General features: G+C 32.4%; 1 protein-coding gene and 1 long non-coding RNA gene across 6 annotated transcripts in view; one reads left to right on the top strand and one right to left on the bottom strand.

The window, feature by feature from the left end:
* The window catches only part of Nos (Nitric oxide synthase), a 229,640-nt gene extending 206,242 nt beyond the window's left edge, over positions 1–23,398 (top strand). For 3 of the 5 annotated variants that reach the window (XM_074128934.1, XM_074128932.1, XM_074128933.1), the window contains exons 3-24: positions 7,480–7,642; positions 9,295–9,386; positions 9,810–9,951; positions 10,030–10,169; positions 11,546–11,720; positions 11,790–11,891; positions 13,348–13,542; positions 13,637–13,731; positions 13,808–13,952; positions 14,039–14,143; positions 14,234–14,301; positions 15,028–15,159; positions 15,255–15,429; positions 15,661–15,790; positions 17,007–17,273; positions 17,356–17,525; positions 18,335–18,545; positions 18,647–18,734; positions 18,821–18,942; positions 19,015–19,163; positions 19,342–19,533; positions 20,134–23,398. In XM_074128934.1, the coding sequence (XP_073985035.1) occupies positions 7,480–7,642; positions 9,295–9,386; positions 9,810–9,951; positions 10,030–10,169; positions 11,546–11,720; positions 11,790–11,891; positions 13,348–13,542; positions 13,637–13,731; positions 13,808–13,952; positions 14,039–14,143; positions 14,234–14,301; positions 15,028–15,159; positions 15,255–15,429; positions 15,661–15,790; positions 17,007–17,273; positions 17,356–17,525; positions 18,335–18,545; positions 18,647–18,734; positions 18,821–18,942; positions 19,015–19,163; positions 19,342–19,533; positions 20,134–20,247 (3,172 nt within the window). In that variant the 3' untranslated portion in view covers positions 20,248–23,398. The other 2 variants (XM_074128936.1, XM_074128935.1) reach the window with 2 other exon arrangements.
* LOC141454592 (uncharacterized) overlaps positions 1–26,964 on the bottom strand; it is a 319,464-nt gene that overhangs the window by 256,373 nt on the left and 36,127 nt on the right. The window lies entirely within an intron of this gene.

Raw genomic sequence — 26,964 nt, 5'->3', positions numbered from 1 at the left:
CAGTTTTCTTTTTCTTAGCTAAGATAAGAACCAATTTCAGTTCACTATCCTGATAACTATGTAATAATACGTAGGTATGGATACAATAACTCTAAACATTCTTGGTTATGAGGTGATTGAGAGGAGACTTCATTAAATCAGTTTTACTGGAGACTGATAGTGTTGGCCTTCCCTATCTTCCGGAACTTCAAGTGCTGCTAGAACCCTATCTGCATTCGACCTTAAAGAGAGTCAAAATAGGATTGTCCTAATTAGGGTTTTTTTTTTTGGCAGATTCAGTATAAACTTCAGAATGGAGTAGAAGTTGGGTTAACCTTAAAAATCCCTTCATTGATGAACAAGGAATGTTCTGTTTTCCTATAACTTCCTCAGCATGTCTTCAGCATATCTTCTAGAAATCATTTTCAAATATCCACCAAGATCAAGCTGTGATTGTATACTTATTGCTTCATTTTGACATTGTTTTTTTTTTTTTTTTCCATTGCCCAGGTCATTGAATTGGCCCGTGTCATTTCTAAACCATTTTGTGAGCTTCCCAATTACGATAACACATGAACTCAGCGCTTTAATGGCGTCCTGGCTAATAAATCACTTCTCCTATTTTCGATGCTTAATGTCTAAGTGATGCGTGAATTTTCGCTTGGAAATTACCCCTAGGCTCCAAGTGTCTGATCCTTGGACCAAACAGTCAAGCTTTTGATCCAACCGAGTTACCATTCGAATGTAAAGGTTTAAGCTTTCGACCCATCCGAGTTACCCTTCGAATGCAAGGATTGAAGCTTGCCTACCGCTATTTACAAGCCCCTGAAGAGAAGAAATTTGAAAAACAAAAAACGTAATGCTGTGTGTTTATGGTATACTACATTTCTTTTTGTAACACTCCGTTTTGGCGGAATAATATTTTATTTTTTGGTTAATTAAAAAAAATACTGCTCCTAGAAGTCTATGAAACAATATGGTTTGAATTTTTAGGTTTTTTCTCCACAGCTGGTTGCCCAGACCGGACAGCCCCTAATTACAGCTTCTTCTGCACCATGGACCACTTTTTTATTTTATTTTTTTTTAAACAAAGCTCCCAAAAGAGGACTGATATGGGAAGGATTCTGTATTATTAATTCACAATTTGATGACAAATTTCAAACAGTAAGATTAGTGACAAACCAACTTTTTTTTTTATTGGAAGATAAATTTTCTAACTGCAAAAGGTGGTTGGTGGTTAAAATAAATTCTATCTTTGTGTTGGGTACCAGCAGAAGTAAACATCTCCTCTAATTTACACCAACTGTCTTCACAAAGCTCTCCGTAGTAATTGTTTGCACATACCAACAGAGCTTTACCTCAAGTGGTTATATATTACGCCCTTCCTCAGGGAGGAACCTTTTAGGGAGCTATTTCCCTTAGTTAGTGGTGCACTCTCGAAGAAATTGTAACAGTTTTACCATTTACACATTCAGATCTTAAAATTGCCCTATTTTTCCCGAGAGAGAAATACCGAGATTATATTTAATATCTCTTACTAAGTAATGGATGCATTGTGATCATGCAACATTTTCCAAATTTACTCCGGAAATATCGGTTTTGTGGCAGAAAAGGTTTCTATAACTTAACAGAATTCCAATACTGGATTTTCCACTTTTGGGGATTTTTTCCAGGTTTACCTGATTAAGGTAGAAAGCACAGGTTTTTTTAGGTTTCCCTTTGAGTTACCATCTCAGTGCAGGCTGATCTTCTATATTTAAAGATATAAGAGATAAATATGCTTACTAAATTTGCGAATTTGGAGAATTTTGGTTTTGAACTCAAATAATGCATTTACTACTTCAATTGATTACAGAGATTTGAATTTTCCTCTAAATTTTGTTCAAAGTTTTCTTTATTAAAATGTGTTAAATAAAAAACTTATTTTGTACGAGGTGTGTTCAAAAAGTAACGGGAATTTTCGTTTTTTGAAAAAAATATTTATTTATTCATCTACATTAATATTGTCGCCTTCAAAGTAGTCCCCTTCGCATACAATACACTTGTGCCAGCGCTTTTTCCAATCCTCGAAACACTTCTGAAACTCAATCTTTGTGATAGCTTTCAGCTCTTTCAGCGATTCGCTTTTAATGTCATCTATGCTTGTAAAACGACGGCCTTTTAATGTTCTCTTTATGTTTGGAAATAGAAAAAAGTCACATGGAGCCATGTCTGGCGAATATGGAGGCTGGGGCATCGTTAAAGTTTTGTTTTTGGCCAAAAATTCACGAACAAGCAATGAAGTGTGAGCAGGTGCATTATCGTGGTGCAAATTCCATGAATTGTTTTGCCACAAATCCGGGCGTTTTTTTCGGATTGCTTCACGCAAACGGCGTTGAACTTGTAGGTAGTACTCCTTATTGATTGTTTGACCTTGTGGCAAGAATTCATGATGCACTATGCCATTAAAATCGAAGAACACAGTGAGCATAACCTTCACATTCGACCGCACTTGTCGAGCCTTTTTCGGTCTTGGCGATCCAGAATGCCTCCACTGGGACGATTGAGCCTTAGTTTCGACATCATATCCGTAAACCCATGTTTCGTCACCTGTTATAACACGTTTCAGTAGATCCGCATCGTTGTCGACTTCATTGAGTGACTCTTGAGCAACTTCCATTCTCCGCTGTTTTTGTTCGAAATTCAACAATTTTGGAACAAATTTTGCTGCCACACGTTTCATACCCAAAACATCCGAAAAAATTTCATGGCATGAGCCAATTGATATGGCAACATCATCAGCGACTTCTCTGATTGTGATTCGGCGATCGTTCATAACCATTTCTTTCACTTTTTTCACGTTTTCATCGGTTGTTGATGTGCTTGGACGTCCAGGTCGTTCGTCATCTTCAACGTTTTCGCGGCCATCTTGGAAACGCTTATACCACTCATAAATCCTTGTTTTACTCATAGCAGACTCACCATATGCCTTTATTAACATTTCACACACTTTATTTCATTTTTTACGCAAAGTTTAATACAAATTCTTTGATCCATTTTTTTTAACAAACAAAAATCGCCAAGCTCGAAAAACACGTCTAACCTTAACGGCTGCCACTTAAGAAGTAAACAATGAATATTACTGAAAATTTTATCGTACTTCAGGGGCATGTGTACCAACATAATAAAAAAAAAAATTTTACAATCAGACTCTCCAAACCCGCGAAATTTAAAAATTCCCCTTACTTTTTGAACACACCTCGTATAAAACCTATAGTTTTTCCACGGATATTGTCCACAGCCTTTCGGACCAAGACACTTATTCAAAAATGCTATCATACGAATAAAAATTAATGTATTTCTTTTTGTCTCTCTCACTCAAATTATTAGCCATATTTACAACTACAACAAAGGTTGTATCTAGTAGATTTGTCGATAATGGTTTAGTTCACTTGTAACGTCATGGTTAGAGCAATCGCCCATTGGTGAAACTAGGTCCCTAGGCTACTTCCTCTTCAAACGACGAGGAGGATTATCTGGAAGGTGAGGAGAGGAGAGTTGTTGGATGGAGAGATCTAGGAGGCTGTGAAATTTGCGGTAGCGAGACTTTATTAGATCAGAGACAAAAGGGATGTGAAGGTCAGTGTGTATGGTAAGGTTAGAAATGTAGTATGGAGCATTCAGTATTTTGCCTAAGAGTTATAGAGTTTGGTTGAGCTCCACACTTCTGCTCCATAATATAATTTATTTTAATAAAGTGAATATTAGTTAGGTATTGATCTGATCCTGTTGTGGTGCTAAGTTGTTGAATAACAGAAGGCGTTCTGCACTCGTACTTGGCTGAGGAGATGGTTGCATACAATTAGGACCCTCGTTTGTTGCTAGGTTGTCATTTGTTAGATCATAAAACGATAAATATCGTCCATCTTTCTGGTTATCACAGTATTGTTTTTCGTGACATTTACATTATCTACAGTTGTGACAATGAATTCTGTGCCCATCTTTGTCATAATGTGAAAATAGTATACTTTTCTTTGTCTTCATAAATATTATTTAAATAACATGGGAATCATCCTTTGATTCTTTATCTCACAAATACAATGTCCTTTGTAAACATTCTACCCCAATCAACAAGTAGTTTTGCAAAATAAGATGTTTAGTTACCGTTTTCTCTTCTCATTTCTCAAAAATTCTAAACAGAAAAACTTATCTCTAGACTAATCTTGTGAGGCTGATTTTTTCCCTCTTAAAATTTACCCAATGAGAATTGTTGTTTTCCACAGGCAAAAACCTGTCTTCAGATTACGCTAGAAAGCTATTTCTCATTAGCTCATCACTTTTTTTGGGGGGGGGGGCAGAAGCGTTTACCAAATATTTTTTGTTTAAAAGAAATTAGCAAGACTCCATTTTCTTGTCGATCTTCTAAGGTATCTTGTCCGTGTGGCATAATTTTACTATCTGCTTTTAAGCTTACCTAGAGAGTGGAAATGCCAGCTAAAGGCGGTGCTTTTTGACAATGCTGATTGTAAGAGTATGGGTAAAAAAATAACTGGAGGTTAGATTCGAAACGGCGGCAGTTTCATGTAAATTCCTCAATAAAGTCACTTGAGGCTTGCCTGATGGTAATTTTTGATTCTCTAATATCAGCAATGAGAAAAAACTGCTAATTTGGGACATCTTCACCTTTGCTTTTACCAAGAAAACTGTTGTAAAACTGACTCGAATGTATAGAAACACTCTAACGAGCCTAAAGATTGACCATAATATCTTGTTTGTAAACATCAGCAGTTTGTTGAGGGGTTTTTTTTGAAGAAAAATTATCCTTTTTTGTAAACTCCATTAATTTTATTTAATTTTAGTTGGATTAAAATTATTTAGAATCAATATAATAATAAAACTATCCTAATCAAGAAAGGATGATCCCTCATCTCCCTATTCCAACAGTGCCTTCCTAAAATTAATCTTGTTTCAAACCAAATTGATGTAGGACTCTCACTGATTAAACCAAGTTAAAAAATAAAATGGAGACGTATTTAAAAAGTTTTAAATTTTAGTTGGATGTTTTTTGTCCAAATACTTATTGCCCAGTCTTGCCATCGTCACACTATTTTCGGGGTTCAAATGACGTTAAAATATCTTCTTCCGGTGTTAAAATTGCACGAAAATAGTAAAGTGCAAGAGAAATTAAGGAAAAGGAGTCAACTGATCAGTTGTTAGCTTGTTCAAGAGTTTAAATCAAATATCAATTACATTTAAATCGGTCAACCCTAAATATTGACTTAATCAATCCCCAAACTGTTAATAAAAAAGGAAGTTGAATAAGATGTATGTAACTTAGACTTCATGGACAAGAGGTGGTCCAACTAGGAATTATACTCCTAATGAATTGACACTTCCACTGTTGACTTAGATCTTGAATCTAACGCTAAACTTTCCAATATCATTAACTTTTCCCCTTCTAAACTCGATTGCTGAAAAAAAAGAACACCTTTGTTACGTGAGATTTCAGTTTATTTCTCTAAGTGTTTTAGTTTATTTTTAATTTTGTTTTATAGATCACACCCGAGGAGAATTATTTGTACTAGATCACTAGATCAACAAACTTGATGTATTGTTTACATAATATGTATCGAGTAAAGTAGCACCCATGTTACTGTTATAGTTAATACCTATTAGTATCGTTAGCATTACAATGCTCTTAAAAAACACTTTAGAGCAATCTTACCTCTTCTCTGGAACATTTTCCATCGGCGTACCTAAACGAAATGCAAAGATGGAGCTTAAAAACTTGGTCAAACAGTCATAGTATACCACAGATTAAGGTATCAAACTGACAGACAAACGTACCTCTCAATTTGATACCACAATCTGGCCGAACATATTCGCAGATCTGCATTAAAAAAACACGAAAATACTTTTGGGGGGTGTACGGCAGTACGCTGCGACGTTTTAAGATCTATTGTGACATCATTACTAGTCCAGGCGTATACCCACAGCACCCTATTCTGTATTCCACTAATTCCTCTTGGAAGGCATTCTCACCCTAACACCCAATAACCATTTAGACTCTGTGGGGAACCCCCCCATAAAGAGAAGAAAGCTGGGGCCCTTACAGAACGATCACTCCCTAAACCAAAACAATTCTTCCCCATAAGCAGTGTATGACAGCCCTGTACTACTAGAATTTTGGAATATCAAATACTCTAGCAAGCCTAGGAAAGACTATTTCTCCGAGGAAGTGCCTCTGAGGCTCCGTTTCGAAACACCAGTCATCCCCTCCTTCGGCAGAAGCGCAACAAACCAACTTAATATTAACTACAACGTCTCAAATATTAGACAGACGTCGCTCTACCTCAACATTTTACAGCAATATTTCAACAATACTTTTCATACTACCAAGCTAGTATTTTATCCAAGAAATTAAAGAAATTTATTGAAAATAGTATCCAGTGTCAAAGAACCTAAACTCTATTAATCAAACATGAATTATTAAAGAGATTAAACTCATTGAACAGACCGGAATAATTTAAATCCAAATATTCACACCTATTTAATGCAAACTTAATCAAGACAGCAGTGGCAACAGGTCATCATAGCAGTCAGCTAATTATAACCTCCACACTCGTTGCACCTTTCCATGCTTCGTGTTTTTATTATTAATCGAAGTCTCTGCAAAATGTGTAAATCTATGCCGAAAGTTTATCAGTTATTACTTAAATATTTTTTCAAGATCTTCACTGACAATAATTGAATTCAAATTGTACTGAGAAAAAATTAAGAGGCCAACAAGTTAACTGATACTAAATATTTGTTTTGCTTAGCAAGTAGTACCGGTCAGTAACTTCAAATAGATAACTTGTCCGCGAGTGCCTGTAAAATGGAGTGTTCATTGTCAAACCAGTCTCGAATTTACTCTAATCCTCATTAAGTTCACTGAGTCCATTATTAGACAAAGGTATTGAATCTCTAACGTTCACTTATTTCCATAGGATGGAAAATAATGAACAGTGTACAAATGTCGTTTTTTTTATCGATGTTCGGGAACGCTATTATTCTGGTTACTTTGATAGTGCTGCTAAAAATTAATCAGGAAAAATTTTGTATTAATCGCCACTGTCAAATTTATAATAATGGTTTCAATAATTAATTTGTCGCCTTACAATCATTTTACATAAACGTTTCTAATAATATTGGTTGCTCATAATTCAAGCAATTATAAATCAAATCAAGTTGGCTAGTTTCGGCAACTTTAACTTATTCAGCCGTAGAGTCGTACTTTTTGTTAAACCTATTTTCTGACAAATCTAGAATTCGACCAAAGCAATTAAAAAAAAAAAAAGTCCGTCTCGGTTAACCAAACTAAAAAGGTAGCTGTTGTTATTAGAGAGGTTTTTAAAGGTATCTGATTGAATAATACGAATTCCTGCACAGTTCCCTTTCAAATGCCATTATTCCAAGGTAAACATATCGGTTGGTATTACTGGATTATTGCCAATTCAATATTTATTGTGTGCTTTACAGATTGCAAAGTCCAGCCCATGAAGCAAGATGGGCCCAAGTAGAGAAAGAAGTAGCCGCTACTGGTACCTATGAACTAACTGAGACTGAACTTGTATATGGTGCTAAATTAGCCTGGAGGAACGCTCCTAGATGTATCGGTAGAATACAGTGGGCTAAATTGCAGGTATTTTTATTGAACTATTATTGGAATATTATATTAGTCATGAGATAATATTTGGATAAAAAAAACACGATATTAATGCTGTTTGTGTAAACAGTTTAGTGTTGATAAAAGAAGGTTATTTTATCGTTAATGTATCACTAAACATTTACATTTACTAAGATTATTAGCGGCTTTTAACATCAATTTGATTTTCCCAAAATTAATATTCACCGTTTCCGTAATACCAAACACTTATTGATCATAACTAATTAAATTCAGAAGAGAACATCACAGGTGAAAACTACTCCCCCATCATATAAAATGGTATTAATACCAAGTTTTACATGCGAGCTCACGGCTTGTAAAATCTCTTGATTATAATCTTACATTATCCAACATCCCCGTCTATCTGCGCATTTTCCACTGTTAACATTATGTAAATAAAGGCGGCTCTGAATGTATTGTCTATTATCTGTGAGAAGAAACATTTGTCCCCAAAAAGAAGAATTTTATATTAATACTAATAATAAACACAGTTCAAGGAACTTGACACTTCGGATTGAAACGTGATGATTTAGTAGAGATCACTTCCACAATTTACAAGACCAATCCTCTAAAGGACGAGCCCTAGATAGAGTATCAAAGCCTCAATAGTTTAGTCCACAATATAGTGATTGGTCAATTGAAGCGTTCAAACTAGTGACTGCTCTATCCTGAAACAGTAGGATTGATTCTAGACATTCAAGATCCAAGTATTTGTAACCAGGAATCATTTGAGACCCATCATTAAAGATGAACTTGAGAATGATAGTTACAACTAGTGTCTCCAAATATTGTTCTTCATTATTAGAAAGGAATTAACCAAATTTTTTCAAAGAAATTAGTATTCTAAATACAGTATTAAGTGCATATGAGCTAAAAAGATAATTGTGCAGATCTCGAAGAGCTTGTTTTGAACCCTAAAACGTGTAAACACTTTCCCCACAGGTACTTTGAAACCATTGGATTTCTTATGAAAAACTCTCTTAAATGACTTTTGAGTCGATTGTTTTGCAACAAAAAATATTTTTAATTATAACCAACCATCTTTGGGTGAAATCGGAACAAAATAACAGTATAAAACATTTATTTCTTTCTAACCGTGTCGTAATAACATAGCTTTTGTTTTAAAAAGTTGTAGGTATTTTTTTCCTCTGCAAATTTCATAAACAAAACTAATAATACATAGACAATTTATAAAATTACAATTGTCTGAAATAATGTTACATAACAGTTACAAATAATGGTGGAAATTGGGCCTATTTTGGACAGAGGCCTCTTCCAGTGTTGACTAATTTTCCTTTTTCTTGGCATATTGATTCTACTTAGGGTCCTCTTAGTTTTATAAGCTCATCCTGGAATCAGACGAAATGTAATAATCAACGCAGTGGCTAAGTAGTTGCAGTTGCTTCTAAAGTTATGGACGTAGTATATTGATCTTTTTAATTTCATCTTTTTTTTTAACATTCTGCTAAATTAAATTAAATTTTAAGATAGTAGTTCACAATTTCAGGGGGCAAGTTCTAAGCACATTAGCATAGGTTATGTTTTTTTTTAAATGACTGATGCATATTTTTTTTAAAAATAATTTTGCCCTCAAAATCAATAATTATGTGTGTGCAATTAATTTTCAGGTATTCGATTGCCGTCAGGTAACCACCACAAGTGGAATGTTCGAAGCATTATGTAACCATATTAAATATAGTACAAATAAAGGCAATATAAGGTGAGTGATAAAATGTTTATATGTAGTGCATTAATTTTGACCCTAAAGACTGCCGTATTAAGTTGAACAACTAGATGCTTTCTACCTAAGCTTCTCACGTTGGATATTTCCATTCTAAATGGAACATTATTCCTCTATTTGCAAGATCAAATATTCTATCTTCTTTATTGTGAAAGTTCTAATGGTAATATCATTACTTATTCATTGCACGAATGAAATGGTAGTGGCGCAGTAAAACAAAAACAAGAACAAAACAAAATTATCTTACAACTAACCTCCTTATTAATATTTCCGATTAGATTTGTACAAGAGAAGACAGAATATGGAAAATCTGCCTTATTTTGAAATCCTTATTAAACAAATTCACGTTTGCAAATATTAAATGTAGATTATGATAATAATACAATATATTGAATCTTACAGATCTGCTATTACTATATTTCCACATAGAACTGACGGTAAACATGATTTTCGAATATGGAACAAACAGTTAATATCGTACGCTGGGTATAAATCAAAAGATGGAACAGTTATCGGGGATCCAGCCTGCGTTGAATTTACTGAGGTTAGTTATTTTAGATTTATACTTTTTATTGTTACCATCAAGCTTTTTATTGAATTAATATAAAATCATTTGTATCAGATTTGTATAAAACTGGGATGGAAGGGAAAAGGCACGATGTTTGATGTCCTGCCTTTGGTCTTATCTGCTAACGGAGAAGATCCTGATTATTTTGATTTACCACCAGAATTAGTATTTGAAGTACCACTTTCACATCCTAAGTAAATAATTCTTTACTTTTTATACGAGGGTCGTTTGAAAAGTCCGTGCAAAAAAAAAAAACTACTTAATTTTTTGGGGTAAACCTTTTTTATTTTTCAACATAGTCTCCTTTTAGGCTTATACACTTCGTCCAACGCTGCTCTAGTTTGTTGATCCCTTCCGAATAATAGGATTTGTCCAAGTCTGAAAAATAGCCATTCGTTTCTGCATTCACCTCCTCGTTTGAATAAAATCTTTTTCCCGCCAGCCATTTCTTCATATTGGGGAACAAATAGTAGTCCGAGGGAGCCAAGTCTGGAGAATAGGGGGGATGTGAAACGAGTTGGAACCCTATTTCCATTAATTTTGCGACCACAACTGCTGAGGTGTGAGCTGGTGCGTTGTCGTGATGGAAAAGGACTTTTTTGTGGGCCAATCGTGGGCGTTTTTCTTGCAGCTCGGTTTTCAAACGGTCCAATAACGATGAATAATATGCACCTGTAATAGTTTTACCCTTTTCCAGATAGTCGATGAGGATTATTCCTTGCGAATCCCAAAAGACAGTCGCCATAATCTTTCCGGCCGAAGGAACGGTCTTCGCCTTTTTTGGCGCAGATTTCCCCTTGGTAACCCATTGTTTAGATTGTTCTTTGGTCTGAGGAGTGTAGTGATGTATCCATGTTTCATCCACAGTGACGAAACGACGCTTAAAGTCCTGCGGATTCTTCTGGAACAGCTGCAAACCGTCCTTGCAACACTTCACACGATTTCGTTTTTGGTCAAGCGTGAGCAATCGCGGCACCCATCTTGCGGATAGCTTTGTCATGTCCAAATGTTGATTCAAAATATTATGTACCCGTTCATTCGAGATGCCCACAGCACTAGCAATCTCACGCACCTTCACTCTTCTGTCATCCATCACCATATCATGGATTTTATCAATGATTTCTGGAGTAGTAACCTCAACAGGGCGTCCAGAACGTTCAGCGTCACTTGTGCCCATATGGCCACACCGAAAATTTTGAAACCACTTATAAACTGTTCTAATCGAAGGTGCAGAGTCACCATAATGTTTATCAAGCTTCTCTTTAGTCTCCTGAGGCGTTTTGCCTTTCATAAAGTAGTGTTTAATCAACACACGAAATTATTTTTCGTCCATTTTTTGAAAATCACTCGACTTCCTCGATTCAAACGAATGCCAAACACAAAGAAATAGACCGATCTGGCTGAAACTTGGTGTGTGTTCTTCCAAGAGATGCTACTAACTAAACATAACCTCGATACGCGCCAGTGGTGCTATCTTTCTGACTTTGCACGGACTTTTCAAACGACCCTCGTAATTAGCTTTTATTTTTTTTTGTATGGCTGGCTTTATTAAAACACATCAAATTTGCAGATATAAATGGTTTAGTGAGCTGGGCTTGAAATGGTTCGCTTTGCCAGCCGTCTCGGGCATGATGTTCGACTGTGGTGGTCTCCAGTTCACTGCAGCGCCCTTCAATGGATGGTACATGAGCTCGGAAATTGGATCTCGTAATCTTGGTGATACTAATCGTTATAATATGCTAGAAGTGGGTATTTTTTTTTTAGCTATTAATATAAAATTGTTTTTCATTATTTATTCTATATTATTTTTCTAGAAAATTGCCCAAAAAATGGAACTTGATACAAGAACTCCAGTAACTCTTTGGAAAGATCTAGCAATGGTAGAAGCTAATGTTGCAGTTCTTCACAGCTTTCAGGTAATTTATTAAATGCTGAAATTATATTTATAAAAAAAAAATTTAAAAAGTTAAAATCGCCAGTTTTGAGCCGGTTATTATTAAATTTAAAGTAATTACTGTATCCTATTTATGGAAGAAACATCCTATATGAACACTCTCTCTTACTGCAATTCTCATGGTTCCAATTGGAACTAATTTTTGAAACTCGGAACTGAAACCTACATTTTAATAAACATTGTATACTTTCTAACTTATATATACCTAATTTTAAAATATATTTAATACTTATGTAACATTATACAGTTTGTAAATACGTACATTATCCAGAAATAACACTTTTAGAAGGAAGTCTAACTCTTCAAAACTGATTTAACCCTAACCCAAATTTCCTTATAAACGTATTCCAAATCAAAGTTGAAGATCGACATGTTTGCATTTAAGATAGGTTTAAAAAAAAAGAAAATTGCAATCATTCTCTAGAGAATCTTTAAAAAGTGAAAAATACAGACAGTAATGTATTTTCGATGGGAGTGGTATTGTTCACAAAATTACAGTAATCTCTCTCTGGTGAGACCAATCAAAGTGTAAAGTTTCAGATGCCTGCGATTTCGAAAATTTTGCACTAATAATTACAGTACTTCCTTTCATTGAAAAGTAAGAGAAAGTAATTAGTTTAACACCTTTTTAAACATAACGTTTATAGGGGCAATTCTTTCGGATTTAAAGCACTTGGTTATTTTATAGTTTTCTTTCAACCTGGATTCAAAGTTACAAATCTAGGAGCTCGCGCTTCCTAGCGTCAACTTCTCGAACTAACCATTCTTATGAAGCGCCGTTATAGAGAAGACAACCTTAAATATGTTTTTTATATACATATAATTTTCATTAAACTCACTTACTATGTTACTTACTCACGTAAGTGTGAAATTATTTTATTTCGTATTTTAGTAATTGGTTTCTTATGCTTATATATATTTTTAAAAAAATGGAGTATTGGAGAAAAAACAGGATTCCTTCGAACAATTTTTTTTCAGTTGACCAAAAATGAACAATTTATTTAGTGAGCTTAAGTTTTCTGATCTTCTAAAAGTCTAGTGAGAGAAACTTCTCTTATTATTATTTGTAAGGCTTGAAGTTGTATGTAACATATTTCGTGTTAAATTTGGATCCAATACTAAAACTCCCCAATGTCCTTTAAATGAATGTCTTTTCCCGGAATCCTTTAAAATGGTGATTTATAAAATTGATTGACGATAAGTATGTATTAAATATATATATGCTTGATGCGTCATTAGAAATTCTTTGTGTTCAGTGTATGCGTAGAACAGCGTACCATAAAAAAAGGCTACAAGATCTCTTTCTTTCTAAATAAGGGTCCTATCAACTTATTGTAGTAAAAGAAATAATAAATAAGTAACAATTTTGAACTATTGAAGAAAATCTGTTAATTTATAACTAGAAAAACTGTTTACAGTTACATAATGTAACAATTGTGGATCATCATTCAGCCGCTGAATCTTTCATGAAACATCTAGAAAATGAGCAAAGACTTCGTGGCGGTTGTCCAGCAGATTGGGTGTGGATTGTGCCACCTATATCAGGTAGTGCTACTCCAGTTTTCTTTCAAGAAATGGCTAACTATTTTTTGTATCCTGGTTATATTTATCAGGTAAATACTAGATACGTAATTTTATTTATTATGTTCTTGAATTAGTTTTGTAACGTACTCAAGGTTAAAAATTAATTATATTTAACATTTGTAGGAAGACGCTTGGAAGTGTCATGAATGGAAGGAAATTGATGTGAAACATGGTTTGAAAAAAGAGAAAAGAAAATTTCATTTCAAGCAAATTGCAAGGTAAGTGAAAAACTTTATACTTACTTTTTCTTGATAACTTCTTTTTCTAAACAGTTAAATTAAATTTTCATTGTAGAGCTGTCAAATTTACTTCGAAACTGTTTGGAAGTGCGCTTTCAAAACGAATCAAAGCAACCATCTTATTCGCTACTGAAACCGGAAAGTCAGAAATGTATGCCAGAAAGTTGGGAGATATTTTTAGCCATGCTTTCCATTCCCAGGTAATTTTAAGTAATAAAATTAAGATAAATACAATTTCTGATTAAATTTGAATGTAAAATCATAATATTCTTTTTTTAAAAAAAAGGTGTTATCAATGGAAGATTATGATATGAGCAAAATTGAACATGAAGCATTATTATTAGTTGTAGCTTCAACGTTTGGCAACGGAGACCCTCCAGAAAATGGACAGGTAGAGTGTCTAGTTTCAATTAATAAGAGATGTCACTTTCTTCAAGAGTTAATTTTTTTTGGTTTTACCATTTATTTTCTTACGTTAAAGGGTTTCGCACAGAGTTTGTACACAATAAAAATGGATGAAAATGGTTTACCTAATGGCCACACAAATAAGTAAGTTTTTTCTCTTATTGCAATAATTTATTTAAATGCAGTCTTCAACGTATGTTTATTTAACTATTAACGTTTTGAACTCGACTGTGACATTAAAGGTTATATCAAGACCTATTTTTACCCGAATAAAAAACAAATGATAAAGTAGTGGATTAAAATTAAATGATTAAAATTGACAATTTTTAAAATCGATTTTATTGATAGAAGGAATGGAGATGTAAACTTTCCTCCCACCGAACAATGCTCCAGTAGATAATGTCAGAAGTGATTTAAAGTAAATAATGCCTTGCCTACATTTTGAGGCAGACTTTACTCAGCTACCTAATTAGGTGTTTCGGTTGTAGAAAACTAGGGAACATACTTTACTATATATTTCTCTTATTAAATAAAATCCAATGCTAGACTGGGAGTCGTCCCCAGTACGTACCACAATAGCTTCTTAAGTTGCTACCTCCTTCTTCTGCGTGCCTTTCTGCTCCAGTATATGTATAAATACAGTCGAAAGAGCTTTTTACAATTTCATAATGTATATAAATGGCCAATTCAAAATTGGAAAAACTTAAGGAAAATCGTGTGAATTTCCTAACAACTTTTTGCTAAATCTCCTCATTGAAATGGATCAAATGTGCATTACATACTATTAACATCAAATACATAATCATTTATTGGTCTGAGTATATGGTACAAGTATTTATAAGCAAATAAATTTATTAATATTCTGCACAGCACTTTAGCCAGTTCAGCTTCTTTCATCAAAGCAAATAGTCAAACCGATCGTCAAGCATCTCTGGAAAGATGTGATTCCTTCCGTGGATCAACTGGTGATGCAGATGTTTTCGGCCCACTCAGCAATGTTCGGTAAAAATCTCTTGAACAAATTTTATTCTTTTGGTACTTAATCATTTTTAATTAAGTTTTTATGATATATGGTTCAATTTTTTGTTATTTTATAGATTCGCTGTATTTGCATTAGGATCAAGTGCTTATCCAAATTTCTGTGCTTTTGGATCGTATGTTGACAATTTATTGGGTGAATTAGGCGGCGAACGTCTGGTAAAACTTACAACTGGTGACGAAATGTGCGGACAAGCCCAAGCCTTTAATAAATGGGCACCAGAAGTGTTCAGTGTAGGTTAAACTTTTATTCTGTTTTTCTCTCTAAAGATTCATTTTACAAAGTTATTGAATAAGCAATGCATAAATTACTTCACTTTTTTAACAAATAATACAATTTCTACAATTAATAACCATTAAATGAATTGTTGATCTTTAATTATATTGAAGATATTAAAAACTCTCAGCTTTCATTTTTTTATAATCTAGTAAATGCTTCTTTATATTGACTGAATGAGTTTACAGGTTGCTTGTGATACATTTTGTTTGGACAGTGATGAAACGTTTTTAGAAGCCACTCAAATGTTACATTCAGAAGCAGTAACCGCGTCGACGGTTAGATTTGTGGAATCGGCAACTCAAGATCTATGTAAAGGTGATTTTTAGTTTGTTTGTTTGCTTGTGAAATTATTGAATTTTGTTGTAAAACCTCTCATAAAGTGATAATTAATTTCTCAAATAACCTAAATTATTTTCTACCTAAAAACGTGTTTCATTAATTGATCAACTATAAAAAGCACTTCACTTTTTTTCTTCAGGGAATCTTATCCTATTTTACTTAAACTAAAATATTTTTCCGCCTTAAGTGGGTAACGGTTTTTCCAGGGCTTTTAGTGCCACTGAAATTATTCCTCTGCTAACAACGCGTATAACAGATATAGCCTGTTAGTAGATATGCCCTAACTATCTAGTTTCCATAAGCCAACTGCAGTTGTGCTTTCAGCGCTGCTAGTGACCTTCTTTTTTTCCATTTCTGTTTTTAATGGTCAGTTATCAAACTTAATGCTACAATATACTGTTCCAAACGGGGCATACTATCATACTTTTTCGTTATCAGCTGATTATTATTCATTTGTTCATTACATAACTTTTAATATGTTAAGATTTTTCACGCCACACTTCCCTCCAACCCCCGAAGACGGCTGAGGCGCCGTTGGCCCCGTGACCAACTGGTAGACTAATGATGGTCATCACTGGATGATCATCATTCACGATTGCCACGCCATTTTTATTACGCACAGCATATTTACTTATTGTACTGTACGAGTGCAGGTGTAAATTTCAAATAAAAGATAAAAAAAAAAAAAAAAAAAAAAAAAAAAAAAGATTTTTCACTAAAATTGAATTATTCATTATTCATTGACAAGTAGAATTGGAGCTCCTTAGTTTCATTCTTTCAAGGCTTAACGTCTTCTTCTTTTTTTTTACAGCTTTTATATGTACGCTTTGAGTTTAAGAGTTACAGACAAATGGGGAACGAAAATTATATCTTTAGTAATTTGCATACTTCTACATTTCAAAGATTATGGCTTTAAGTGAGAAGAAATTTTAAAAGATAATTTTTTTTTACTCTCTCAAGTACCGGGGCCAAAATTGAAATTGAAAGCTACATTTCGCAAATTTATAGCTGACCTCATCCTATGAACAATAAGTGCTAAATTCTAGGGAGCAACAACTAACTATAAAGAACCAATAAACGCATGTTAGTAATTGAAAGGCGTAATAAATCCCACAGAATAATAACGTTACCCATTTTAACATAAATCTTTTTAAGGTCATTACATTATTAATGTATTGATGTTCTGTTCCAGCTCTTTCACATTTACACAACAAGAAGGTGTGGAAATGTCCATTACTCGGTAAAAGAAATTTACATGGAAAAGGATCTACCAGAGCGACGTTGCTATTGGAGATTGAACGAAATGAGAATATTTCCTACCAGCCGGGAGATCACGTGGGAGTTCTTGCCTGTAATAGAAAAGAGCTAGTAGAAGGCATTATATCACATCTTGAAAGCGCTATAGATCCTGATAAATCTGTTCAATTGCAAATATTAAAAGAAAATACAACACCTGACGGTAATTTACTATTATTATTTTATTTTATATTTTTATAGAAAAAAAAAGACTTTTTAATATATAAAAAGAACTGAAATTACAGGAATAGTAAGGAACTGGATACCACATGACAGACTACCAACTTGTTCTCTGCGTACAATGCTGACAAGATTTTTAGACATTACAACACCTCCATCGCCGAATTTACTTCAATTTTTCGCCTCTTGTGCAACAAACTCAGAAGATCAAGAGAAACTAACAGAGTTGGCTACAGTAAGACATTTTATATTTTCAGTGTATTCCTTTGTATTCATTTCATATATTCCTTAGGTTTGAATGAGTTACAACGATTAGTTTGGCTGAAGTGTTCAATGACAATTAGTTGGGGGAGCATTCGCAGCCCAGTAATTATGTCCGGTAAAGCAAGAGACATATTTGTCTTTCCTTTTCCTTAGTATGAAAAATTGGCTTATGTATTAGGTTTTATAAGAATTTACGACAGTTGAATTATCCTTTACAATCTCTTCATCTTTTAAATTCACAAATTTCTTAAAATATCATTAATTAATGTATTTCAAATTCATGTGCTCTTTGTTATTTATTTCTCGTATTGGTTGCAACGAAAGCATCTTAATGTCCTGGTATACCAGCAGGTTAAACCTAACGAAACAGCTTAAGGAAAGGAATTTTTACTAAATTAAGCATTTAAAAGAATATTAAGAGCATTTAATAAATTTGTATACAAATGCAGAATATAAATACAGTTTTTGAATTTTAGAGTAATAGAATGAGATGGCTATTCTACCATAGTTTTAATGAACATAATTTGCAAAAAGTCTGGTTAGAAATAATTGTTGTTGTAAAGATGGAGTAGTTTCCTCTACCAGAACCACTAGGGGTCGACACAATAACTCTTTTGTCATGAGTGTTGGATTCCAATGTTCTATTCTAGTCTGATCTAAGCACATGGTTGTCATTCCATGTTGTGATTTTTGTTTATTTTGATACCGACTTAATCAATTAGGAAGTCATTAAGTAAACAAGGAGAAACGACTGCTATAAAAGTTTGTATGATTCCACAGGATTCAGCCGCGTACGAAGATTGGCGATACTGGAAATATCCGAATTTATTAGAAGTTTTAGAAGAATTTCCTTCAGTACGCGTTCTTCCAGCTCTGCTGATTGCCCAGCTGACACCTTTACAACCAAGGTTTTACAGTATTTCCTCTGCACCATCTCTGTACGCCAATCAGATACATTTGACTGTAGCCGTCGTACAATATTGCACCCAAGGTAGTTTTAACATTTTAATGAAATATGTTTGTATTTGTTCCTAAAGAAAATATAAAAAAAATGTTTTTAAATTTGCAAAATGAAATTGTTCTTCCTCACAGATGGTAAAGGACCTATTCATTACGGAGTCGCTTCAAATTATCTGTACGATGTTACAATAGGAGATAGTATTTACTTATTTACGAGGAGGTAATGTAACAAAACTTAATATTTTACTGGTTATCTTCACTCATAAATAATTAAATTAAGAAACGTAAATTTGATTTTAATTGCAGTGCACCTAATTTCCACCTTCCAAAAAGTGATACAGCTCCAATAATTATGGTCGGACCAGGTACAGGAATCGCTCCTTTCAGAGGCTTCTGGCAACATAGATTGGCACAACGCAGCTTGAATGGTCTGTTGAGTGAACATTATATTTAAAAAAATATCTCCTCATGATTTCTCTTGTAATAAATAATTGATGTAGGTCCTGGAAAATTTGGAAAGATGTCATTATTTTTTGGATGCCGCTTGAGGAACTTAGATCTGTATCAAGAAGAAAAAGAATCAATGTTGAAAGAAGGAATACTGAGTAAAGTGTTTTTAGCATTGTCTAGAGAACCAAGTATACCTAAGGTAATACAATATATTAATAGCACTTCGGTTTTAAATTATTATTTATTCCGTGGTACATTATTAAAAGATGTCTAATCAATTAATAGTTTCAACCTTCTACCTGTACTTAGCTAACCTTCCTGTACAAATACGGTCCTATTTATTTACTGGTTATTTTCACATGTATATTTTTTTGCAGACATATGTGCAGGATTTATTAAGAGTGGAATGTAAAAGTGTTTATATACAGATAGTACAAGAAGGTGGACATTTCTATGTGTGCGGAGATTGTACAATGGCTGAACATGTATTTAGAACTTTAAGACAAATAATCCAAGACCAGGGTAACATGACTGATCATCAAGTGGACAATTTTATGCTTGCCATGAGAGTAAGAGATTCCTTTTTTGGAGTAATAAATTAATTGTTAATATACATATTGATTTATTAATTCTAAATCCAATTATCATTTGAATTCAGTATAAAAACCACTTATTATTTATCACTAGAAGTTATTTTTCATTTGATACAAACACTTAATATTCTGAAGAATATTAAAAGCCATGTCATTCACACTCATGAAAGTAGCTACGGGTAAATAAATGGCAATTACCACCCATTTTTACTTTTTCATATTAATTATTTTCCATATGAACAGACTTTCTCAGCTCTTGAGATTTTGTATTAGTGTATCATATTATAATTTGGATAATATGTTTCTTATATATTTTCCCATTACCTAACTTTATTTCCTACGGAAGAAGAACAACCCTGAGTCGTGATATCACACCATTAAACATCCTTAATGTAGGCCAAAACTGTCGTTATCTATTCTGATGTGAATACGTACTACTTTTCCTTATTCATATTCTCAATCAATATTTTCTACGAATTGATTTCAATATATGTATAATGTGTTGGAATAAATGTTTCAATATAAACTTTCATTTGATCTAATCATATTTTAATTTTGATTTTGTCTACTTTAAAGGATGAAAATCGTTATCATGAAGATATATTTGGCATTACTTTGAGAACAGCTGAAGTGCACAACCGTTCACGAGAATCAGCTCGCATACGAATGGCATCACAATCACAACCTTAGCAGAGGAAGAACAGTAGCCCATTCAATTTGGCTACTGGTTTTCTACATTCCATTCGTTCTTTCCTAAATAATTAATTAAAGTAAATTTAGTTTTTTAAGAATTCATTTGTAAGATATATCATTTAATTAATTTTAGAAACAAAAAGATAAATCTATTAATCAATTAAAAAAAAAAAAAAACGAGAGGGAGATAACACTGTTTAAATCTTTTAATAAAAGCACTTTTTTAAAAGAAAATATTAAAGAATTTTAGAATTAAAATCCAATTTCAAGAATTTAAATTTTAAATAAATAGAAATAAATATTTCTCTTGGTAGTGAATTAGAAATTTAAAAACGAAAATTGTGAATATTTAAAAAAAAGAAGTTTTTTTCCTCTCTAAAAATAAACATCTGAATATATTACTGTGGACTGAATTATTAAATTATAATGCAAAATAAAAATATAAATAATTCCTTTTTCAAATTATTAAGACTTATTTTTAAAAACTTCAATCTGCTTAAACTTGCTTGATCGAAATTCTAGGCCTTCATTATTAAAATTAAAAATATATAATTGTATATACATTTTTAAGCGTTGTATTTTGCTTAGATTATTTTTTTTTTTTAATGCAATTATTTAATGTACTTGTTTTTTCTTTGTCAATTGTGCATTATTGCGGTGAGTGTCTTGTAACAATGAAACCATATTTTGGGGTCTATAGTATTATATGTTACCATGTATTCTTTTTGAACTTTTTGGCAATCCAAGGATATGCTGGTAAATCCTCTCCAATACGAGAAATTGATTCTCTATGGTTGCTCTCGAACTTTCTCACTGATCCCTGGCTTTGAATCTTACCAGTATCTCATCGATAGTTCCATCCTTTTTTCTTTCCTAATTTCTCTCCCACTAAAAGCCTAGGATACGTCTTTTTTCCTGGTGACTAGCTCGGTCTAGGTAAAAATCTTCAAAATGTTAAAGCCTTTCATACGTTTTATATTTCATCCAGAGCTACTCTTCTAAACTACATTATTTATCAGTAAATCCCAGATTGACAGAAGATTCGATTTTTTACACTAAAGATATATTTTTTATATTTTGCACAAGAGAAAAAATGTTACCAAATTTAGTTGTAAGCACAATTTTATTTTAGAGTTGAAAATTTTTTAATTACAATTTTATAAATATTTAATATAAATCAATTAATCAATCCAATATTAAAAATATTTTCTTATAAACTAATTATTAAAGTAAGTGTAAATATTTTAACTTTAATATATTCATTAATAATGTAAAAGGAATTTTCAAAAAACAAGAAATTTAAAAAAAAAATCGCGTAATGTGATCTATTTCAAATTATTTTTATATTTAAAAAAGAAAATCTATTAATAAAAATAATAATTATTATTATCGTTATTATGAAAATCTTAATTTTTCTTACATATATGCATATAATGGAATATTGTGCCAAATATTTTGAGATTCTTCATATTAAATTTGTTTGCAAATCTCTTTAAAATGTGGTTCACACTCTTTGCTTCAGCGTTTATCCAACGCTTGGCTTATTATCATTTACCGCTTTTCAGGCTTTTTTAGATCTAGTTAAAAATACTCCCAGCAATATCAGCATCCACTTTCCCAAGTGGTACTTCTTCTCTATGTACCGGATTCAAATTGAAACCCAATTCCGGATGGTTGTTAGCATTGTATAGTAATTCATAGGCAGAAGGTCTGGTAAAGAAATGAGTATTTTTAAAACTTCTGCTTATTTTTCTTTTCAAGTTTTGTACCTTCTGCTGACTAGCGTTATAACTGGGACATACGCTAAACAATTTAAAAAAAACTACATAAGCCACAATGGATTTGGCTTATAACCACTCCCTAATCTATAGACACAATCCTACATTTCTTCTCGCTGACAAGACGCTTCTTTGTTTTCTAAGACAATGCAGGCAATTCTGCCATTTAATAACCAACTTTTGCCTTAGATTTGGAGTTACCTGTTTCAGCTCCTCTGAGAACTGTACAACTTATGAACTCAGCAGTTATTTCTCAAGAGCGTGGGTCGGAAACGTTTGCTAAATAGAGAACACGAGTTTTCAATTCCTAACCTAACCAATCAAATTCAAGAAAATAAAAGGAGAGACTAGATTAACAAGTAAGCAACACGTAATGAAGAACATTATGTGTTTAAAATTTTGTTTTCAAATGAATTACTTCATTTAAAAAATCCATTTGATTTTGTAACTTATATTCACGAAAAAGTATTGACCATTTGTTTTTTGTTTTTATTATATCATTTAAGAATATTCATTACTCCTCTCGTCAAGTTGTCGCTGTTGGGGAGTGATCATTTTTGAAGTTTAACATTTTTTTAAAAAAGCTTGAAAATTAATTTATAATTTCATTTATGACATCCATCATGAAATACTTTTTCTTTTCATTAAGAGTGAGTAAATATTTTCGTCAATCTTTAGATATTAGTTTATCTTGTTTGCGTTAAGAAATTTTACTTAAGGAAGAGAAGGAATTAGCTCAATTAAACTTGCCAAGCTCGAGCTTTCTGGATTCAAATACAGCGTGTCACTCTTGCATTTTCGTTTTTTTTGGTTGAGTTCTGAAGACCACTTTCGATTGATATAAAATTACTGGCCTCTTAAATACAGTTGTACAGACTATTGTACAATTTAAATTCTGCAAGTATAATTTGTATATTTTCTTCAGGTTTAAAACTGTAAAATCCATTTTATTTAATTATTCTTAATTTGAAAAATTAAAATCTCATTATTTGTCTAGCAGTTATTTTTCTGCCTTGCAAAATACAAAAGAAATAAAGTAATTATACAAACAAATAAAATTGTATAAATTATTCGAATTTTTAAGTTTTATTTTCATTTGAGTGTATATCATTTGGAAATTTTAGATTTAAACTTTTGTAATATTAATTATTTCGTCATTAAGATTCCCATCAAGAATAATAAACCATATTCATGTTAAATATAAAAATATTTGGCGTTCTTATCTTCAAATTTTTGAAAATAATTCTTTAGATACAATATATTCTTAAGCAATATTCCTTAATAATTTAAACATGTAAATACATTAAAGGAAGGGTCATAATAAAATTCATCGCATATCTACTCCTTTTTTTTTTGGAGGGGTATTATTATTTTATTGTATTACTTAAGTAAATATCAGAAGTTATTAGTTCCTTTTAAATTATATTTCCAATTAAAAACCGAAATTATCTTATTTTAAACAAACAGATAATTTTTTATATATAAACTTTAGAACTGAATTAATTTTTTATTAATTTTTTTACTGTTTTGTATTTTAGAAAAAGAAAAACACTTATATTGGTCCGGTAGTACTCAATAACAAAACTTTATACAAAAAGTACTTATGTGCTTATCGTTAATATGGTATTTCTCTGGTAGTGTAGGTTTCAATCATCGATGGTTTCTTTTTTGCCCGATTTATTGGTATTGTCCAGCTTATAAAATGTTTAAGAACAAGCGTACACTTCAACCTTGATTGATGGAATTAACGACTAAACGACAGAAAATATTAAGAAGATGGTGTTTGAGCTGTTCACCTATTTATCAAAGAGCTTGCCTTCGAGCTAATACATAATTGAAAAAATCTGCTTCAAGAAGAATTTGCAAAATATTTTAGGCATATACCTTGATAGGAAACGACTGAGAAAAGCATGTGAAGGAGATGGCAAGGAAGAGTGGACAGTGCTTGAAGGGTCTTAAAATATTGACTTGCAGGAAGTGAGAAGTAGATCTTGAGTATTAGCGGAGGAAACAAAGAATTCTGTCGTGGGACCAATGTGTGAGGGTGGGTTATCACCTATCAGTGGGTTTCCAGTCATTATTGAATTGAAGTTTATGAAAGGGCCGATAAGTTGGCTACAAAAGGATGCTTAGTGAAGCTATCAGGTAAACTGCACTATTCAGGAATTTGTGCTCGTTGATAGATGCCAACATAAGGTAACACTTAGTGAAATACATGGACATCAACATTTTATGCACACTCGGCAGGAATCGACAAATTCAGGCATGTAAAAAAAACCTAAACCTAAATATTTAATTACGTACAGTAATATGAAAATAAGTGTCCCCCTGAGTAGCAGGCCATGACTAATGTAAAATGTTAAAAAAATTATAAACCATTTAAGATGGTGAAACAATTAAAAGCGAAAGTACTTTATTATTGTTTAATATCATTCATTAATAATGAAGGATTTTATCTCTAGACTTGTAGCTTAAGCTCTTGAAGAGGCTGAAAAAAAAAATCAACTGAATCATCTTACTTATTATCAGTCATATGTATCTCAATGATCAGAAATTGCTGTTTCGACCAAGTGGTTTTTAGAAAATGTACCAAGAGGCAAAACAAGATTTTCTTGTCTAAATTAACTCACTATTTTTGAGATTTTGTCCATAAATACACGTCTAGACATGTCCTATACATAGACTTTAATTCGCTAAAACCTTTTTTTCGTATTTATAGGTGCTCAATTACTGTTTTTAATTTAGAAAATTTAACAAGATCGAACATTAAGGAAATAGAAGGAAAAAAAGGGAAGGACCCCTTCCAGAACTTGGAGTTGTCTTTGTAATAAGTTACCGTGAAAAAGTTAGATTCTATTTATGAGGAGAATACGTAAAAAATGATTCATAAAATAAGAAATACTAATATTCAAATACATACAACAAGAAATATTTAAAATAACTCGTATAAAGTACTCTCTAATTTATAGAACTAAAACAAAAAGAGTTGGCAAAAGTATGGGTGGATTTGGTGATTATGCATGGATTAAATACTCAGGACAACTTTCAGTGCCAAGATTGATCAAGGCCAATTACATTACGAAATAGAACTTAATTCTTGTTTTTCAACCCTTTCCAAACAGTAGTTATTCCCCGTAAGTAATAATTAGTATTTTGATTCATACTCAAGCTAAGAAACAATTACATTTATCGATAAAAATGTCTACAAAATTAGACAACTTATACTGGATTTAAATGAATTTTCAAGAAAGTAAAACTCGTATTAATCATCATTCTATCTTCAAATAGAAATTTTAAGTAAGAAGCAACAAAATTGATTTAAATTTTCTTTAGAAAGATTTCATCATTAAAAGAAATAAGTATTTTCTCTTAGCCTACTCTCCACGATTGTGGATTTATATAAATACATAAATATAAACTAGAGAATAAAAATAAATGACAAATTCTCTGAAAGGTAACGTGTCGGAAGCTGTGGAAAATGTAATATTCCTGAATTTCTTTTTCACATTAACGTCTAAGGTCTCGACTGAGAAATTAATGATTGTATTTTACATAAGTTAGTTTTTATGAATATAGAATGAATTTAATTCAATTTATTTTTCACAAGAATGAAGAAAAACATGCAAGGGTAGAAGAAAGTGGAAAGCAGGTAATTTGGTTTATGGACGATAAGTAAAATTTTGTTCAATAAGTTGATGGGTACATGTTCCACTCTTAGAGAGTAGGTACACTATAAGAGGATGTATAGAAGTAAGTTAGATCATAACTTCGTAATGTATAGGGCTTCTTTTTTTTTCTGTTCATTAGAAAACAAATTGTTTTGTAAGAGAACTTGAGACACTTGTAGTATTTTTCATGGGCTATCGTCTAGGGTTTTTAACGGTTAAGCATTTTTTTTTTTTTATTACCTGTAGTTACATTTGATTAAAATTATTAAGAATGTTGAATTCAACTTAAAATTATATTATTTTATGTTTCCAGTCTTCCACTTGATTTATTTTTAATTAAATAGTGTTATTGAATGATTCAAGGAGATTACATCATATGATTCTCGAGAATTTTAAGCAAAAAGTACAGTATTCTGCTTATGCTCGTTAACCCTTCCTATTTAGAAACGTCACTTCGCAAAATTTTGTCAAACTAGAGGCTGTATTTACAATTGTTAAGTACAGATGATGTTACTCTTCTTTAAGATTCTCAGTGACAAAAAACATAGAATAAAAATCTAAGTGGTCAAGAATTGAGGTTTGGAATCACATTACATAGGGTAGAGACAATTAGAGGGGACCAAAGTACAAGGTAACAACTAGTTGTGGCCTACGATTTGTAAATTTACAGATCAATGAGCAGCGTATTAAAGGAGTACAAAATTTCAAATTTCTAGATTGTTTCTTACGTCTAGACGCTACAAAGGTCTAAGAAACAAACGCAGAATATAGGACGATAACGAGATATTACGTAGCTGCGATACAGTAATTCCATCGAAATAATATTCCCTGTAAGATAAAGGGCTCCATATACAAAATATTTACACATAGTAGAATGGTTATACAAAATCAAAAAGAATGCCTGGGCTAAAGGAGCTCTCTGGGAGGCAATCTGGTAATCTGGGTCTCTTACAAAGAAAGGATGGACAGAACCACCCTAGTAAAGTGTACAAAGGACATCCTAAAGGATTAAACTGCTAAAAGGCCTAGATTGAGTTGGCTGAAGATTATAAAGTTGTGTTGGAAAAAGACGTGATCTGTGACGGACAAGAGGGGCCAAGGCGCCAGCGATATTATGTTGAGCGAGGTGAAGGTTCCCTAAGGTTTGTAGAGCCCATATAGTAATAATATTTATAATAGGTGTTTTATTCATGGAAATCGTTGAATTTCTCGTCCAGCCTGTAATATATTTTTGTATGAAGTTACGGATATAAGACAAAATTTTTTCT

This window comes from Rhodnius prolixus, unplaced genomic scaffold (assembly GCF_049639745.1).
Source record: "Rhodnius prolixus isolate KJV_2025 unplaced genomic scaffold, Rpr scaffold_9, whole genome shotgun sequence".
Classification (NCBI taxonomy): Eukaryota; Metazoa; Arthropoda; class Insecta; order Hemiptera; family Reduviidae; genus Rhodnius; species Rhodnius prolixus.
This window is presented reverse-complemented; position numbering and strand designations above follow the sequence as displayed.